Genomic DNA, 20786 nt, shown 5'->3' with positions numbered 1-20786 from the left:
GCCAAAGTAAATAAACAGTTATTAAACAGCTGTTACTTTTCTGCTGTACATTATAATGTTTTGATCCTGATATAACTTGCATTTCTTCAGAACTTTAGTGTGGAAAAAACAAACCTGGCAAAAGCAGCATAGATTTACAACATTGCTAATCATATTGATTATTGGTAATAAAGCTTTAAAGTTAATTTCTTTAATATCCTTACCTTTAGTTAGTTGCAGATTGTGGCAGCAATTCCCTGATATGCTTCAACAGTAGCAATCTTTTTTTTTTTTTTTTTACCAATACATTATTGTGCTTTTCTTATGAACAAAGTTAACAGCATTAACACTAACACATTTTCACTGACTTAATTCAGTGTGGAGGACATAACTGATAACAAATATAAAACAGATATACACAAGAGAAACAGATACACATACATAAAAAAGAATAAATAAAATAAAAGATCAATACATGTAATATCAGAGATACATTATTTACAGGAATAAATTGTCTGTTGAAATAAAGGTAATTAAGGTGTCTATCAAAATAAAAAGAGAAGAAAAAAGAAACTGATCAAACAAACAAGACAACCTGCAGTTCATTTTGCCTTAATTTACACCTTAGTATACTCTCCTATCCTATACATTTAGATCACTTAAGTTTTAAGAATGGAAATCAAGCTGTCATGAGTTTGGTTCCAGTGCAGAATAGTTGTAATCTTTGCTCTATTAATTAAGGCAGTGGACCACTCCAAATGAACAATATCTATAAAATAGGACAACCATTGCTGCTTTGACAAGGAATTAGGAGGAAACCAAGAACTAATGATAGCTATCTTTGCAGCTGTTAACCACGAGAAGAAAGTCAGTTTTTGATTTAAAGTCAGGGTTACAGAGGAGTCATCATTAACAAGGAAAAAACATTGCTCAGGATCAAGTGTCAGTTCCAAAAGTTGTAATGGTTAAAGCAGAGACTTTAACCCAGAAGTTGAAGATCGGGGGACTTTCCCAGAATAAATGGAAAAGGCTTCCAATTACCCCAGAGCTACATTTGTCACACAAAGGGGAGGAAATAAGTTTCATTAAAAACGTTTCAAGGGTGTATAATATATTCTGTGGATTACATTGGGAAACAATATGGCAAAATGTTTCAGTCTTGTCTAAAAACCCTGCCCACCAGCTGATCAAAACTGCAATCCTGCACTCCAAGCTCACTGTCCCAAATTCGAGTAATACCAAGAGTTCCACATTTCTCCATGACAAGACTACCATAAATAATAGAGACCTTGGCTATTTTCCCCTTCATGGATTCAAAACAATGAGCCATGGGGTGAGATGTCTAAGGTCTGTCCCAAGGAACTCCTTAAGCCTTAAGTGAAGATCTTAACTGTAAAGACAAGAACCATGAGAATCCCAGAAGATTATAACAAGACTGCAGATCCCAAAATAACCTTAACCCTGTCTCATCATAAATATTCTCTAAAGTGTTAATGCCTCTATCTGACCACAGTGAACAAGTGTATGGTTTCATGTCTCGTAATAGGTAATAATTGTTCCAGATAGGAGCCTACTGCATACACATTTTTTATGAATAATTAACATATTTTGTCATGTAGATATCGAATTAGCAATAATTGGGCCAAATTCTTTTTGAAGGCTTTTTTAAGTTTGAAAATAGCACATCCTGATATCTGTGAGGAGCAACCAATGATTCTTCAGTTAATTTTCAATGTGGAACCAGGGAAGGTTGTACATCTAGCCAAGAGTTTAAAGATTTTAACTGAAGAGACCAATAGTACAACTTAAAATCCAGCAGTGATATGCCACCCACAAGACAGAAAGTCATACACATCTGGGATGGCATGAGAGTATGGGTGAACTATCCCTTTAATACTAAATAGGTGTTTGTCCCAAGTTGTCCTTTTAGGTCACATCTTCTGTTCAAAGTTTGAAGGATATGGTTGAGATGTTATTGGAAATCATTTATCTGTTGTATGTTGTATGTTGTATAAATCTTTCAATGTCTTTCTCACTCTCTCTCTCTCTCTCTCTCTCTCTCTCTCTCTCTCTCTGATTCATCCTTCTCATCTCTTTGTTGCATTCACTCATCTGTGCTATACTGAGCTGAAGTACAAAAGACAGAACTGGCCTGAAGGTCAACATTAAATTGTGAACGTTCTTGTGCATGTGTGATTTATTCCACTGTCTGAATTATTATCATATGTCAGTGTCTGATGGAGAGCACACCACGCCAGAGATGGACTTTGCTATCCTGTTGCTGGCCAATCATCAGCAGCCACCAGTCTTTCAGATTCTGGATCCAGTGCTGGAGGTCAGCCTTGGAGGCAGGGCACCAGTGGGTAAGGGCACATGTATTAGGTGATATAAAGCACATATGATATAAATTATAAAAAAGCTACATTTTATCAAAATTCACTGGAAAACAGTCATCCATTAACAAGGCTGCTGTGTTTCTGAAGTGTGTAGAAAATGACACACTTCTTTTAATCAGGCATGTTGACAGCATAGCTGTCAACATTGAACATTGAAAATAAGGGAGATTTCCCAGAATCCATCCCCAAAATAAGGGATTTTTTTTCAGCCATTCTTACCCACAAACTTTTTAAAAGAAAGGACTAATCATTAACAGTCTAAAGGGTTTAAAACTACACAATATTAAAGAATGACAGACCAATGGATATGTTTAAAGTGCTTTATTTATGAACGAAGTAAACATTACTTACACATTTCAATTTGCTACAACGTGTTTTAGCTTAATGTTGGCTTAGTAACTCCATGTAGTCTTACCTTTAATGATTTGTGTAGCCTTCGTTTTCCCCGGAGTGTACTTCTTGGCAATCGCTGAATCCGGGAACATGTCAGCCACACTACGGTTGAAGTCGTCCAAAAAACTGAACGCAACGTTATTTTTGGCAATTAGCATAGACATTTTCACCTCAGCTTTCAAAATTTGGTCAGCTTCAGACGAGGCACGGTTCACCACAAATGATGATAATGATGTTGTGTGCCTAGCCGACTCACTCGCGAGCTTGTGTTTCTGTGACTTGTGCTGCGAAACGTCGTTTTTCCCTCCATGACCAACACTGAAATTACAGCGTCAAATTTTGCAGTGGGCATAATTTGGACCTACATGGCTACTTGTCAGGTAGTGGAAGGTGGTCTCCCATTTACTTAAATATCTGCATAATGTCCTCAGTTTTGGTTGGTGGTTAATTAGGTCACAGTGATTTTGGCCGTCAGCGTCCTGATCCATCATCACACTCATCTAACGTTACTCTACTCTCCTTGACGTTCAGACTTCCCGCGACTTTTTCCCTCTTCCTCCCGCCCGCCGCTGCTGCAACTGTCTTCTTCTTCTTCGACAGTAGCTTAAGCTACTGTCTGTATACTGCCACCTGCTTTACTGGAGGTCTAGCAACCCAAGTGCAAGCCACTTCACAGACACAGATAGTTGCGTGTTCTGGTTCTGAGTTAACACAATCAGAGCGTAAAAATACGGGATATTTTACGGGAAAATACTAAAACGGGAAGACAGCGGGAAAAGAGCTAAAATACGTGAGAAACCCGGAAAAAACGGGAGGGTTGACAGCTATGGTTGACAGGGTTTGCCAATCACATCATGTTAACCATATGATTCACTTAGCAGGAGAAAGCAGTGATGCTTTTCCCCAACTTGTTGTTTTATGAATCAATGTTTTAAACAAGGATGGAAAACTTGTGTCCATGTCATGTAGGTGGTCGGCAGTTAGCCGTGACAGATGCTGACACAGCCCCTGATGAACTGGAATTTGAGCTGGTAGAGGGACCCATACATGGCACGCTCCTGAGAGTGGACCTTGGCTCCCAGATCCAGATGGTCAATAGTAAGTGCAGCATTCTTTGCCGCTTCTTCTGCAGTGTTCTTTATTATTTATCAAAACTTCCCTCCACTTTAGGAGACACCTTCACCTTTAGTGACATCACTAGGAACGTTCTGCAGTATGCGCATGCTGGTCTCACCACTGAGGAGGACTCCATAACCTTCTCTGTGACGGACGGTATCTCCATGACTTCCATTGTGGTGCAGGTCTTGGTGTCAGAGGTCAAAGGTGATGCACCCAGACATGACCCTAATGCCTTGCTCTCTATGGAGGTGGCAGAGAAAAGCAGCACCATTATCAGCAGATCACACTTAGCTTATCTGGTGAGGAAAGCAATGTTCTGGGATTAGTAGTTTTCAATATGCTTAAAAGCAAGTAGTGCTCAAAAGGCTTTATGTCAATGTCTTTTAGGATGATGAATCTCCAGATGAGAACATCTTTGTGCAGTTAGTATCTGTTCCAATGTATGGAATTCTCACCAAAACCAAATTTGAAACAGACCATGAGGAACTCTACGAATATTCTTCCTTTACAATGGCAGACATCAACAACCACAAAATCAGGTAAACACCCAGCATTAGCTGTATTTTATATTCAAAAATAGATTCAACATTAATTTAATTTAATATTATTACAATTAAAACTCGTAATAGAACTAATGCTAATAAAAAAAAAGGATTTGGTTTTACTTTTACCTTTCTCAAATGATTAGCAATATTCGTACATGTGCCTTTCCACCGTTGGCTATGTTAATATTAGACTCCATAAATGAGGCATGTTAAATGTTTAGAGAGCTAAACTGCTTTGGGAGGCTCAAACATGCATTACAAGATGAGCTTCTTTAATTGCTTTAAGCCCAGCTGAGAAGTGTTGAATATAATTGCAGCTTGATTGGCTTTGATGCTGTAAGAATCCGAAACAGAAATATGACAACATTTTCTTATGCAATGAAGTTTTTTACCATATTTGACTGTTTTCCTCTGGTTGTTTCTTTTTTAAGCAAATATAACATTTAACTTGTTTGGAAATTTTTTGTTTGTTTTATTTTGTATTTGTTGACTCACCCAGCCCTCTCTCACTCTCTCTGCACTCTACACAACTGTGATTTAAGCATTTGAAGTGGTGAACTTATGTCGCTGCCAGATCACATCAAAAGGTTTGGAACGGTGTTTGATGTATTGCTTTGTCAAATAGGTATATTACATCCACTGAAACTGGGAACCAACCTGTCACCGACATTTTCCACTTCATTGTTTATGATGGTGAGAACAATCGATTGGAGAATCAGATGTTTACTATCACCATCACTTCTGCTCCGAGGCAGCCACCTGTCGTTACCATCCGCAGCAACGTCAAGGTAAGCACTGTCTCCACCTAGCAATTCCAGTGGTTTTAGACAGGGTTCCAACAGTTATGTAAAGCCTGGAAATATCAGGGATTTAAAAAAATTGTGATTCCCAGGCATGGAAAATTCATGAAAACAAGTGAATTCTTTAAAAGTCATGAAAAATTCTGTACTGAATATAATTTGTTCTAGTTTTGCTCAGCTCTGTAATGCTTCATTGGATATATATTGCTCTTTGTGAGTGTTTGTGTAGAGTAAAAGTTGCCCGCAAGCCAGCATGACAAAATTAGTCTGTCATTTGAGAGGGTATAATAGTAATAATTTATATCTATTAATTTGAAAAGAATTGGTGCCTGACATACAATTGGATTTCCTTTACAGCAGGGGTACTCAATTAAAGTTCCAAGAGGTCCAGTCTCTACATTTCCTTGCCAACAAAGGTCCGGATAGTATATAGCTTACATGGTGTCAGTAGTTAAATGGCTAGGAAATGATGTATCTTTTTTTAATAGTTTTATAACCATGCTGACAGCATAAGCACTTTTTTTTTCTTTTTTTTTTTAAAGGAAAAAAAAAATTCCTGATGAGGACATTGGGAGCCCAGAGACAGCTAGTGGAGTCTGAGAGATCTTTTCTACCAAAATATTAAAATATTTAATCAAGACGTCATCAGTCGAGGGCACTTGGATGTGAATATTAAAAGATAAGATCAACAGTTTTTTTGAAGCTGAATGACAGCAGTCCAGTTTCGTTGAAATATTTTTACATTCAGAATCTATACCTATGTTTGGGACATAGGAGGCCTTTTGACAGATAAAATACTGTGGGTTCAGGAGTGTCCCCTGAGAGAAAATATATAAAAATTTAAAAGCCTGAATTGACCATTTTTTATTTTCCTTAAAGTGAGAATCTACTTACAACAAACAAACAATTTATGTAACAGTGAAGCATTAAATAGCTATTTGATTAATTTAATAATAAATAGCCTTTCCTTGCCATAATGACATCTCTGCTTAATTTTCACAAAATTATTGTGAAATGCTCATAACATGCCGATTAATATTAGATGAAAAAAGCGTTATAGTCTTTAGTCTAGGTGGCACGTTATCTTGTCCTGACACAAACTTGGTTTAGCTGAACTGTCTGAATCACATATTAGACAGGTGAAGATAGTTTCACTTAATTTCTTGTTTACTGCCGTGTGTGTAAGCGAAAGATGCCAGTATCTGAAGTGGTGTCTCCGCTACTGTTGTTAAAATAACCGCACTTGCAACTCGTACGTACAGTAAATTAGGCTTTATGAGGCACCTCATCCATCAATAGCGGTGATTAAAGTGAGTAGTGTTGAACGTGCACTAATGCTGAACGCTATTTATTCGCGCACCGTGGGTGAATACATGTATGCTTACATAATCACTTAGCCAGGTGTCTGATAACTAGTACAAAACTTCAGAGCTCAGTCAGGATTTAATTGTCCTTCGGTCCAGATCCGACCGGAGTCCGCCAATTGAGTACCCCTGCTTTACAACTATCTCTATAAAACGAATTTCTTAACAATCAATATCTGTTGATAACGAAAGACTGGAAAGGTCATGGAAAAATTATGAAAATTAATTGATCCAAAAAAGCGGGAACCCTGCTTAGATCTTTCCTCTGTTTAGTGTTTTCAATGGTGTTTCCCATGAACAGGTCCAGGAGGGAGGCAGAGTCCAGCTCTCAGCCAAACACATTATTGCCTCTGACCCAGACACGCCCAGAAAGGATCTGCTGGTCTGGCTGATCAGCCCACCTAAATATGGCTTCATTGAGAATACCAAACAAGGTGACCCTTCAGTCTGTGCTTACATGCAGACATAGCATGTGGAAGTCTATGTTTAAGATATCAACTAACATTAAATTGTAGTTTCCTTTTCCCAGTCATTCATAGCCAATGCAGAAGGCTGTTGTTTGTTGCTGATGGCATGATTTTATTCATGAGCAGAGCACTCGTCTCTGTGATAGAGGTTTATAGATGTGTAAAATTCTGATTGGATCACTCATCATTATGCAGGGTTCCTGTTTGAGTGGCAAAGATGAAAGGAGATGCAGATCATAGTGGACCATCAACAGCAAACTACACTTGTACAAAATTTGTTTTCCATCCAAAGCACAGATGCAGTTCTACAAATATAATGTTTGCTTTGATGTGTCTACTTTAAGAACACACACTTGTTTTGTGATTTTGTTTTGTTCTTCTGAAGTTCACAACTATTTTTTCATAACTATTAAACATTTCTTGTCTGGCAACTGACATTTTGTCTTGTCTTGTTGAGGATGACATCTGTTTTTTGTTCCATGTTTAATTATTTCTTTGGATATTGTGGCCAGAAATGTACAAAATACAAGGCCCCATTTCACTTGACCACATTAAAGTTGAAATAAAATACACTTAAATTGTTCATCCAAAAAAATTATCTCATTTACTCACCTTCATGCCATCCCAGATGTGTATGGTTTTCTTTCTTCTGCTGAACACAAACAAATATTTTTAGAAGAATATTTCAGCTCTGTAAATCCATACAATGCAACTGAATGGTGACCTAAAATTTCAAGCTCCAAAAATCACATAAAGGCAGCATAAATGGAATCCATACGACTGCAGTTGTTTCATATATGTCTTCTGAAGTGATGCAATTCCTTTGGGTGAGAAACAGATTCATATTTAAATAATGTTTTACTATAAATCTCTACTTTCACTTTCAGAATGTGTAAGTGAAAGTGAAAGTCGAGATTTATAGTAAAACAAAATACTTAAATAGTATTGTTTCTGAAGTCATATATTTAACCACTGGAGTCATATGGATTACTTTTATGCATCCTTTATATGATTTTTGGAGCTTGAAATGTCACTTGTGTTGTATGGGCCTACAGAGCTGAAATATTCTTCTAAAATCTTTGTTTGTGTTCAGCAGAAGAAGTCATGCACATCTGGGATGGCATGAGGGTGAGTTAATGATGAGCAAAGTTACATTTTTTGGGTGAACTATCCCTTTAAAAGCATGTAATTGTAATTGCACCCAAGACGCAATGTGATTGGACTGAGATCAGATGACTAAAAAGACACTTAGAGGTGGTCAGGGATGGATTCTGACCACATTTGACAAAGGTGTAAATGCCGATGCATTTTTGTTATCCACATATAACTATGTACTGTAAGTAATATATATGTAAGTGGACTGAATCTTTATCTGATCACGCTGGAGGTGCTTTGGAATGCAATGTATAAATGCAGTGCAGCTAAAGAATATCCAGATTCAATACTGACACAAAATGAAAATGTTAATGCAAGGTGGCCAAAGTGTTCTGTTTGCTTAACTCATTGAGACATGTTCTTTGTTTCCAGCAGTGGGAACGATCGGTGGATCTCGTGTTATCAGCCCTGACATCCCCTTTACTATAGAGGACCTGACCTCAGACCAGATTTTTTATGTCCAAAACATCCACCCACTCAACATCCGCCAGGATGTCTTCAGCTTTTACATCAGTGATGGATCGAGTCAAACAGAAGCTTTTGATGTCACTATAGACATCCAGGTATAATTAAAAACTGTTCTATGCAGAGTAAGACTCTGTGGAGTATTTTACAGAATATTTTTGTATATGCTCCTACTGTAGCAGATATGCTTTAATTTTTCTTCATTTCAAACCACTTCAAAGCCGATAATGGCTGAAGCTTTGGTGCAGTGGGAATTACACATGCCATGACGCATAAAGATTCAAAGCCGGCCTGCGTCATGTCCTGATTTCCCCTCTCTCCCCAATGGTTCCTGTCTCACTTTACTTGACCTGATATTAAAAAGCATTAAAAGCTCTTAAATAAAATTAAAAAAAGCAGTGTTTTTTAATTAGAGCAGACACAGTCCCTTTCAGGGGTGATGTGTGTAACATGACATTTTGGTAACTCTTCAGTTCACCAACTAGTGAAGCAAATTTTTATTGGGTGTATGTAGTCAGTTAATAGTAGCTAGGCCAGTGTTTCCCAACCATTTTTCTGCCACGGCACACTTTTTACAGGTAAAAAATTATACGGTACACCACTATCCCATCATCAATATTTGTCCTTTTCAAGAACTTGTCCATCTTATTAGCATGTTTATTTGTAATGTTTGAAATTCGGCTATGCAAAAAAAACAAATCACATAGGTAGGCAACGCTGTGTGAGGTCACAGGTGGCAAGAGTGCTAAATGGGTAATGAAAAAACAACACATTTGCTTCTTTTCTAATTTGTAGATTTGTTCTTACAATGCCACAACAAATTTTACAGGGATGCAAGCTCATGAGGGGCAAAAAAGTTAATACAATCACTGGTCCACGAACATTTTTTCTGGGAATATTTGTTTTAAAGAATAAGCTAATAGTTTCAAAATGGCAAATTTCTCAGAAAAGGTGAGGAGTTTGGATCCCTGAAGTTACGAAAAAAAATTCTAGCATTTATTTATTTTGTGGAATGTGATAATTTTCCACGGCACACCTGACAATCTTTCATGGCACACTAGTGTGTTTGGGAAACACTGAGCTAGGCAATTGTTACATCATCCACCCTAATAAGACCTATGAGTAATTGTTTATAGTTGGATCATAAGCCTATTAAAGCCATTCATCACTTTATAAATAATTTTATAAATAAGACGTCATAATATGTTATTTGAAATTATTTATAGCAAACCAAGGAGGACAGGGTCCCGATCATCTCAGTAAACAGCATCCACGTAGAGGAGAACTCGGGTGTGGTCATCACTAACTCCTCCCTGAATGTGCTGGATCAGGACACACCTGAGAATGAACTTCTCCTCACCATCATCAAGAAACCTACATATGGTCAGTGCATCTTTCACATTCTCTTTGTTTGCCCCACACTCCCAAGCAGAGCCGGCCCTAGGGTTTTGGGGGCCCGAAACAAAAATAGTGTATGGGGCCTTACAGGTTTCTGAACCAGCCAAAAATAAGAGAAATTAGATATTTTCTAAATAAAAAATCTCTCATTTCAGAGAGAGAATTTTACCAATACGTTACCAGAACAGTTAGTAAGGGCCATTCACTAACAGTGTCATCGGTGGAGGTGGTTTGTGGTCCTGTCCCGAAATACTTTAATAGTGCTCCTGAGGAGAAGAAGGAAATTATATATACAAAAAATGGATGGAAGGAGCATTACAATTAACCCTCTGGGGTCTGAGGGTGTTTTGGGCCCTGGAGAAGTTTTGAGATGCCTTGACATTTGTACTTTTTTTCAGTTGCTTATAAACATATTAATGGCTAATGTCTGATAACACTGTAGGACTACAATAATATGTGAGCAACATGTATGTACATGTTTGTATTTTTGAGAAAATAAAGTTTATGCTTGGTTTTTGAAAAAACAAAAAATGTAAGTCATTGAAATAAGGCCATATTACGTATACTCAACATTTGTCCACAAGACTTTTGAGAACTGGATCTTGTAGCCTAGATTTTTTGCTACAAAATTATGTGAAAACCATCCTGATCACTCATTCATACAAAACAATATAGTAATTTAACATTTGTATGACACATATTGTTAGAAAGGCCATATGTGAGATGGCGTGGATACTCATGAATATTAATATGATTCATACCTCAGGAGACAAAGACCCTCCCCTGGGCCTATCAATGAGGAATGTGACTGAGAGAGAATGAATGTGAGGAGACTTAATGATCACAATAAAGTTTAAGTTAAAACAAGTAATCTGACTACATTTTCTTTACATAAAGACTTTACTTAAAAACTTTAGACCTACACTACAGTTTAAAATGTTTAGATTAGTAAGATTTTTTTATGTTTTTAAAAGAAGTCTCTTCTGCTCACCAAGGCTGTTATTTGATCCAAAATACAGCAAAAACAGTGATATTGTGAAATATTTTTACAATTTAAAACAACTTTTTTCTATTTGAATATTTTAAAATGCAATTTGTGATCAAAGCTGAATTTTCAGCATCATTACTGCAGTCTTCAGTGTCAAATGATCCTTCAGAAATCATTCTAAGATGCTGATTTTCTAATATGGGCATATTTACATCACATTTTACACATTTACACCCGAACACATATTTGCAAGCATAAGCTTTGTTGATGATAATGAGGCAGCATAAACACAATTTAAAATATAATCTAAAAATTCACATTATTTTTATATAATATTACATATTATATTTATATCACACAGCATACAATTGAAATACCTGCTTCAGCCAAAACAGCATTTTAAATGTAACTAAAACTTGCTTATTAGGAGTCATATTTCAAATTTCAATACACTGAATCTTGGCTGGCAATTCTGGAAACAGTCCCACTAGTAAAATATGTACATGTTTATATAAAATAGCATGTCAACTGACATAGCTTTGTTTCATATAGATTACATTGCAGAATAATATTTTAAATTTATATATTTGAAATTTGAATTTTTTTATTTAAATGTAGACATTTTAAGCTTTCTTTAGACTTTTTTCATGTTTGTGTGATAATTATTTGCAGAGTTTCAGTTCATTTTTGTGACGTGTTTCAGAAATATGCTTGCGGAGACAGAGACGGCTGTATTTTCTTTATTTTACAAAAGCACAAGGTTTTGTTGTTATTGTGAGTTTACACAAATAAAAGTAGACCCTTTATAGTCTCTAATGATGTCTTACAGTTCTGTATGCCCAAAAATTACGGAGTATTTTAAGTTGTTTCCGCTGTAATAACGAATAAATCCAGAACAAAAAAGTAGCAAACAATATTAAAAGAGGCCATGCTTCTGGCATGCACTATCGTCTGATTCGGGAAAACAGCATTTCTCTGATCCAGGTGGATACGTTCGCTTCATGATGGCTGGATGTCTGATACCTAGCTACTGCTCCTGGCAGTTGATAAACGGAAACAGCAGAGTGCTCCGCGCATCATCCTCTCGGCACCCACACAATTTAAAATCCTCCATACTAGTTCCAAAATTAGGTTTAAGAAATTTAGAAAATTATACGAAAGGAAACATACTACGTTTCATATAATTATAATTCATAAAATTATAACTGGGGTGGTGTTACCGCCCGACCCAATAAACAAACAAAACATTTGTTTAGGGCCCCGAGATTGGTTCGGGGCCCGCCCTGCTCCCCAGTCTATCTCACATTCATGCAACCTTCAGCAACCTTCCACATTACAATCACATACTTGTCTGGCCCCTGTATGGCTGATTGACGGTCTTGTCACTGCGCCTCTGCCATTTAAAGGAATAGGACAATTGTCATTGACAAGAGAGCCAGTGGAAAGGCCACGGCTTATATGGCTGAATTGGTTAAACTTTAATAAAATAGCCGCCATATTTTCACTTGAGTATGACAGCAGTGCAGTTCCACAAACCGATGGCATAGTGACCATTAGAGGTCAAGTGCAGCTTTTATTGAAAATGTGAACTCAAGAAATGTGTGGTTTGTTTTATATATGTATTTGATAGAGGGAATAAAAAATATGTAAATATGGGAAAGAATGTAGAGCATTAGAATCCACTTCTCTGTAAAGTTTCCAGTGGTGTGTGTTTGGAGGTTTACATATATCTCCAGAAGTAGCTAAATATGACAAAACCTCCCTTTGGGGAAATGAAGGGACATCCTCATTTAATTCAAAATAATACATGGTTCAAGGTTTAACATGTTGTGCATTCTGCTCACTACAATTGTACAGAGTGGTTATCTGAGTAACCGCAGCCATTTTGTCACCTTGAACTAGTTTGGCCATGTTTGTTGACCTCTCTCATCATCAAGGCATTTTCGTCCACAGAACTGCCGATGACTGGATTTTTTTTTGTTTTTTGCACCATTCTGAGTAAACTCTAGAGACTGTTGTGCTTGAAAATCCCAGGAGATCAGCAGTTACAGAAATACTCAAACCTACCTGTCTGGCACCAACAATCATGCCACAGTCGAAATCACTGAGATCACGTTGTTTCCACATTCTGATGTTTGATATGAACATTAACTGAAGCTCCTGAACGATATCTGCTTGATTTTATACATTGCACTGCTGCCAATTGGCTGATTAGTTAATCGCTTGAATAAGTAGTTGTAGAGGTGTTCCTAATAAAGTGGTTGGTGTGTGTGTGTTCGTGCATGCGTGTGTGTTATAAGTCCAGAATATAAACAGCAGTCTTAAATCTGAATATATTTTATAATTCAAAAATATATAGTTATAAATCCTAAACATATACTGTAATTATAAAACCGAATATACTGTGTGTGTGTATATATATATATCTTTTTTTTTTTAAAAGATGCTCTGTTCACTGATTTCAGTACAATGGCAGCTGAAAGTGACTCACTTTAAAGCTTAAAGCACCCAAAAGTGTAAATTTTCTGGTGTACTAATTTTTTCAAAGCAAGAAATGCTCTCTCTCTCTCTCTCTCTCTCTCTCTCTCTCTCTCTCTCTCTCTCTCTCTCTCAGAGGACAGACCATAGTTGTAAATCTGAAAATATTTATCGAAATATAGTCTTAATATATAAATTATACATATTATAAATCTGACTATATATAAATAAAAATTGTATATATTCCAATTTACAACTATATATTCAGGATTTATATTAATGCACTGTATATTCAGATTCATAACTATATATTCACAGTTAAATGTATTTATTCAGAATTTATAACTTTATATTCAGATTAAGTATATATTTGGATTTATGGTAACACTTTACAATAAGGTACCATTTGTTAACATCAGTTGATGCATTGGGTATCATGAATAAATAATTAACTACAAGTTTTTACAGCATTTATTAATCTTTGTTAATGCTAGTTTATAAAAATACTTTGTTCATTGTTAGTTCAATAGTAATTCATAGTGCATTAACTAATGTTAACTCATGCAACTTTTGATTTTAAAAATGTATTAGTATATGTTGAAATTAACATTAACCAATATTTATAAATGCTTATCCTATTGTTCATTGTTAGTTCATGTTAACTGATGTTGTTAACAAATGGAACCTTATTGTAAATTTTTACTGGATTTATAAGTATGCAGTAAATTCAGATTTATAACTGTAATTAGTTTTACAAATATATATTCCGAATTTCTATACTTATATTATATGTCATTCTTTAAAATGTGTGCGTGTGTGTTTATCTCTCCATAGGGAAGCTACGCAGACGGCAGTTCTACTCGCAGCCTTTAGAGAACGGCAAGATCCTTCAGCCAGGATCCACCTTTACCTACCAGGATGTTCTAGATGAGCTTCTGGTCTACACTCCAGATGGCCATAGTTCTGGGACAGACGAAATCCAGTTTTCAGTTACTGATGGTATACATACTGAGACAGGCAGTCTAGAGTTCAGCATGGACATTAGTAAGAGAGAAGGCCCTAGAGTCACTATTAACAGAGGACTACAGATTGCAGCAGGTAAATATACAGCTACATTTCATTGCTCTTGAACACACTCCAACTTGCAGCCATATTACTCCAGGTTACTAGGAGGGGACACTTCATTTTCAGTTTCAACATATTAAACATTATTTATAAAAAAAAAGTTGCATCAATTATTTAACTGTAGCTGATTGTAGTAACATTTCTAAAGGAACTGCTTACACCAAATCCTACTGGCATCCAGTAATCCAATCCATTGTAAACATTGTATAATTAAGATCTTTTTATCTTCATTAGGAGGCACCAATCCTAATTTCCTCTCCATTATATCTGTAATACCATATATGATATATTTCTATACAAAGTAAATACTAATAAATAACTTGAATACCTTTTATAATTTCTGTTATCAGCCGTATTCATATTGCTTGTTCCTCTCAACAGGTTCATCATCTAAGATCACAGAGCTGCAACTGAAAGGCACAGATATAGACTCAGATAACCTTAAGCTGCAGTTCACCCTTATGAAAGACCCAAGCGTGGGATCTCTGCTGCTGAATTCAGGCAGAAACAAGGCTCAAATAACTGTCAAAGGACCTGTCACCAGCTTCACCCAGGATGACATCAACAAAGGTTTTTGCCTCAGTTGCTCTCTTTCCCGTTCATATATAATCATCCATAGGGAATGTCTCAGCAGAGATGCAATGTCTCATGTGGTTTTGCATCTTGTCTGTCAGGACATGTGGAATACATTCATGAAAAGGGAGAGAGTGGAGGGAGCTTCTCTTTCAAGTTCAACCTGGAGGATCCGGAGGGGAACCGAGTCATTGACCAGTCTTTCTCCATTAGTGTTCTGGGTATGACGAGATGATATTTAGGGTCTTGCCAAGATACATGTTCAGGGATGTTAGAAAAAAGTTTTTAAAAGGGATAGTTTACCCAAAAATGTAAATTCTGTCATCATTTACTCTCACGTTGTTTCAGACTTTCTTTCTTATGCCAAACGCAGAAGGATATATATTAAAGGGTATTCTGTTCATCTGTTCACTGATTTCAGTACAATAGTAGTTGATAGTGATTCACTTTAAAGCTTAACAAAGCACCAAAAAGTGTCATTGGAAATGCATAGGATAGGTGATTGATTGATTGGATAATAAACAAGCCAAAATGTAGTTATTTTACTGTGAAAATCTTGACTTTTCATTGTAAAATAACTTTCTCACTAAAAACCTATAATTTGTCTTCAGAAGACCTGAAATATGACACAAATCATATGAACTACTTTTATGACACTTTTGGGTCCTGTTTTAAGCTTTGAAGGGAGTCACTCTCAACTGATGATGTATTGAAACCAGCTAACGGTAACATCCTTTCAAATCCCACATTTTTTTGTTTCGCAGAAGAAAAAAGACAAATGGTTTGGAACAATGATGTTTTTGAGTTAATGATTACCATTTAAAGGAATAAATGCCTCTCTCTCTCTCTCTCTCTCTCTCTCTCTCTCTATCTCTCTCTCTCAGAGGACAGACTCCCTCCCACAGTGGTGGTTAATAAGGGTTTGGTTTTGGATGAGAATTCTTTAAAGAAGATAACAACATTGCAGCTCTCCTCTACTGATCAGGACAGTGAGCCGGGTGAACTCATATATAGAATCACCAAACAGCCCGAGTTCGGCCATCTTGAACATTCCAACAAACCAGGTACACAAACACATACATGCATATGCGCTTCATAAATCAGGACTATTCAACTCCGTTCCTGGAAGGCTGATATCCTGCAAAGTTCAGCTATAACTCTAATCAAACACACCCAAACCAGCTAATGAAAGTCTTCAGTACTACTTAAAAAAATTACAGACAAGTGTGTAAGGGAAGAGTTTGAACTAAACTCTGCAGAACAGTGGCTCTCCAGGAAGGGATTTGAATAACCCTTCCTTATATCTTATGCATTTTGTATTTCACATTCATTACAGCCACTTCAGTTGGTCTGTGGGGCATTTATAGTAGTGGCAAATTAGTTTACATTAATATTTGTCGATAAAATATATCGACTGCCGTGTATGAAGGGAGTTTCACAGATGCTAGATGCTGTTGCAGGAACACGCATTAGCATGTTTACTCAAACTGGCCTCAACACAACACAGAGCCTGTATCACACACTCAAAAATCTGTCACATAAATTCACTTGCCACTCCACTCAACATGCACTTAATGTGTGTGTGTGTGTATATATATATATATATATATATATATATATAAAACAAAATCCTTGTCTTTCTCTTTCTTCTGTGCTAGCAACTTTACTACTCCAGCCACTGTGAGAACCTGGCAGTCCTACTGCAGATGTTGACAAACTTTGTATAACAAATTGCTTGCTATGTGTCTCATTTGTAAGTCGCTTTGGATAAAAGCATCTGCTAAATGACTAAATGTAATATACACAACCGTTCAAAAGTTTAGAGTCACTTACTCATTCTTTTTTTTTTTTTTTTTATAATAGTAAAGTCATCACAACAATGGAATAATAGAAATGAAAATATGCCAATAATTTTGTGACCAAATAAAATCCAAAATAAATCAAAACTGTGTTATATTTTAACATCTTCAAAGTAGTCACCCTTTGCCTAGAATTTGCAGAAATGTACTCCTGGCATTTTCTCAACCAACTTGAGGAATCACCCTGGGATGCTTTTTAAACAGTATTGAAGGAGTTCCCATCTATATGCTGGGCACTTATTGGCTGCTTTTCTTAGTTATATATATTTTTTAAATACAATTTTAGTTTTGTAATTAAATATATTAATAAGGGGGCACAATTATATTTTTGTCTACAAAAATAATTTCAAACATTTAAGCATATGCCTTCAGATCAAAAGGTTTTTAAGATAATGAGAAACATTTCAGGCAAGTGACCCCAAACTTTTGAACGGTAGTGTTATTGTAACAAACACACACACACACACACACACACACACACACACACACACACACACACACACAAACAAACAAACAAACACACACACACACACAGGCACTATAGTGTAGTTGTTGTTCATGCTTGTATAGAGAAAATGTATTCAAAAGAAGCAGGAGAGATCATAATGTATATTTATAGGATGCAGAGCTGATGCTCTGTGGGAGGCAGTATGTTTATAAATGTTGGCACAGCTGACCAGTGCTTGGCAATTTTTTGTGTTTTCTTGGAAGATACAGTACTGCGCAAAAGTTTTAGGCACTAGTGAAAAATGTTGAATAGTGAGGATGTCTTCAAAAACAATGCCATAAATAGTTTTCATTTATCAATTAATGTCATACAAAGTCCAGTAAACATAAAAAAGCTAAATAAATATTTGGTGTGGCCACCTTTGCCTTTAAAACAGCCACAATTCCCCTAGATACTCCTGGACACAATTTTTGGTTGTTGGCAGATAGGATATTCCAAGCTTCTTGGAGAATTCCCACAGATTTTCTATCTATTTCGGCTGTCTCAATTGCTTCTGTCTCTTCATGTAATCCCAGACTGACTCGATGTTCATTGGGGGCTTTGTGGGGGCCATGACATCTGTTGCAGAGCACCCTGTTCTTCTATTCTAATCTTTTCTATTTGCAAAGGAATGTTTGGGAGTCTAACATTTATTTTTCCTATTGACACTAAAGCTGAAGATCTAAATAACCATCTTAAGACAAATGTTTTTGTGAAACATCTTATGTGTCTAAGAATTTTGCACAGTGCTGTATATAGTTGGTTTCATATCTGAACATTATGTTCAAATGAAGACTGAGGTTGGAGTGATGCATCTCAAGGCTCCAGACTGCAACTAAATGGTTGCATTTTGATTGAGGACACATTTGAAAATTGCCACAGTCTTTTTTTATTGTGCGCTGCCAATTTCTACTGCATATGGGAAACATGAAAAAGAGAGAACTCTGAAAGAGCATTACCAGGCTGAACCAATCATCTGCACAGTGCAGATTGGTTTTCGTCTAGCATTACAGAACAATTTGAACAGCGCTCGCTGGTTTGAAACTAGTTTGAAGCACGGCACAAACTGTACAGAGTTCTCCATTACAAACCGCTGAGACAACACAAATTACTCAATGCTTTAAAGGATAGTGCCCAAAAAAAAGAAAATTCTGTCATCATTTACTCACCCTCATGTTGTTCCAAACCTGTATGACTTCGTGTGACAAGGTTATTGTATTCTCTCTAGGAGGAACCGGGGGCCATATTACTAGTCCTTGTAACCCTTTACTTTTACAATGTTTTTTTAGTGTAAGTCAAACATTATGCTTTTTTTAGCACACACAAAAATGCACTCAAACAAGTTCAGGCTCGTCTCTCTCTCTCCCCTCCGGTGGTCTGGATTGCCCTTTAAATCCCTCTCCGCTCTCACTGCAAACACAAAACAGAGGGGATTTTTCACAGGTGTTAATCCTTACCACACCCACTCTCTTGGCCTCACTCCCACAGACGTCGCTTGGCCACACCCCCATCACCAAAGTTCCTTTCTTCCATTCTTCCAGAATTTAGAGAGAATAATAGCCTCAGCGAACATTTACGTTCATTACATCTTTTTTCCATACAAAGAAAGAGAATGGTGACTGAGATTGTCATTCTTCATGACATCATTTGTGTTCCTTGCAAGAAATTCACTAGTTACGAACAACATTAGGGTGAATAAATGATGACAACATTTTCTTCTACAATTCTTTGTTTGAACTATCCCTTTTAGCTACTGAACTTTAGCTACTTTATCATATTAAACAACCCCGACATTCTAAACAGCATTGATGAGAAAAAACAGGAGAACACTTTGTGCCATGCACAAAGGTAATTAGAAGACTTCATTCCACTCATCCTTGAGTCCCTTCATCTGTAAAACCTGGTGGCACCAGTGCCGCTGCTCTCATATGTTAGTCTGGAGCCCTGCATCTCCGTCAGGACTCCATATGCACCAGTGTGATGGGTGGAGATATGTTTTAATTTTCCTCTCTTTTGGCAACAGCCTCAGCTGGTTTGACTCAATAGAATCACAGTAATGTCTAAGCATATTATATTTTCTGTATATATATTCATCTATATGGGTATTTATAATGGTTTCAAATGAGTTTACCTTATAATTTGATGTAAAATTCAGTAAATTAAGTGGCGGGCTGCTGGTAGCTGGGGAGTTTCACTGTGGCTGGATGTTCTTGCAGGAACACGCATCAGCACGTTCACCCAGGCTCACCTGACTTCTCGCAACATTCAGTATGTCCATACCAGTGAAGAGGAGATACACTCAGATGACTTCACCTTCACTGTTTCTGATGGAGCTAATGAGGTACACACACACACACACACACACTGCACAGGCTCACATATATGTAAATAAATGCACAAACTTATAATTTATCATGCTGACTCACATGGATATAAACAGGTAAAGAGTGTTTTAAAGGTTTGAGTCCACATTCAAAGTCTAATTTAAACAATCTAATTAAAGTTTTATGATTTTGAAAATCCTAAAAACATTTTTTAAGAATCCTGAAAAATGTTAAACAAAGAAATGTCATGACATTAAATTAATATTTTTAATAATTAATGTTCTGCACTGTCTCTTGGTCACTAATAAAATAAGCAAATGTGACACTGAACCTGTAAAATACTTGTTTGCAAAGATACTCTTTGGAGCATTCTGAAATCATGCTGGATAACATGAATCAGCATGTTTTCCACAAACGTGTGGAGTCGTTGCAAGCACGAGTGCATGCTGTACTTACTAATTCATATAATTTTTTTTTATTTTATTATTCACTTCAATTACTGGTAATATAATGTTAATTAAAAACTGTATTAAAGGAATATTCCGGGTTCAATACAAGTTAAGCTCAATCGGATCATTTATGTCATAATATATATTACCACAAAAATTTATTTTGACTTGTCTCGCCTTTTCTTTAAAATGGCAAAAAAGTCTAGGTTTTTAGGTCACATGTGGCAAGTGACATGGTGGTAGAACCCGCCTCTTCGGAGGGAGGAGTTTCTACAGACACGGCGACTGGGGGACAGTGGAAACTGCCCAAGGGAGACGTGGGTCCGCTCATAAGGGGACCGTACCGCGGAAAATACACACAATACACACCTGACCTGTGGAGCAACTATTCCAGTACAGGGTAGATCTGAGTTCCCGCAGTG

At 36.7% G+C, this 20786-nt stretch overlaps 1 protein-coding gene across 1 annotated transcript in view; it reads left to right on the top strand.

Moving 5' to 3' along the window:
* LOC127629694 (extracellular matrix organizing protein FRAS1-like) overlaps positions 1-20786 on the top strand; it is a 221840-nt gene that overhangs the window by 161608 nt on the left and 39446 nt on the right. Inside the window, exons 35-47 of the mRNA XM_052106916.1 lie at positions 2211-2342; positions 3738-3866; positions 3939-4186; positions 4275-4426; positions 5058-5220; positions 6898-7030; positions 8591-8781; positions 9910-10066; positions 14382-14645; positions 15054-15242; positions 15347-15466; positions 16130-16309; positions 19808-19932. Of these exons, the coding sequence (XP_051962876.1) occupies positions 2211-2342; positions 3738-3866; positions 3939-4186; positions 4275-4426; positions 5058-5220; positions 6898-7030; positions 8591-8781; positions 9910-10066; positions 14382-14645; positions 15054-15242; positions 15347-15466; positions 16130-16309; positions 19808-19932 (2183 nt within the window). The remainder of the gene's footprint in view (positions 1-2210; positions 2343-3737; positions 3867-3938; positions 4187-4274; positions 4427-5057; positions 5221-6897; positions 7031-8590; positions 8782-9909; positions 10067-14381; positions 14646-15053; positions 15243-15346; positions 15467-16129; positions 16310-19807; positions 19933-20786) is intronic.

Source organism: Xyrauchen texanus, chromosome 3 (genome assembly GCF_025860055.1).
Source record: "Xyrauchen texanus isolate HMW12.3.18 chromosome 3, RBS_HiC_50CHRs, whole genome shotgun sequence".
In the NCBI taxonomy this organism is placed as follows: domain Eukaryota; kingdom Metazoa; phylum Chordata; class Actinopteri; order Cypriniformes; family Catostomidae; genus Xyrauchen; species Xyrauchen texanus.
The sequence above is the reverse complement of the archived record's forward strand: the minus strand, read 5'-3'. Positions and strand labels throughout refer to the sequence as shown.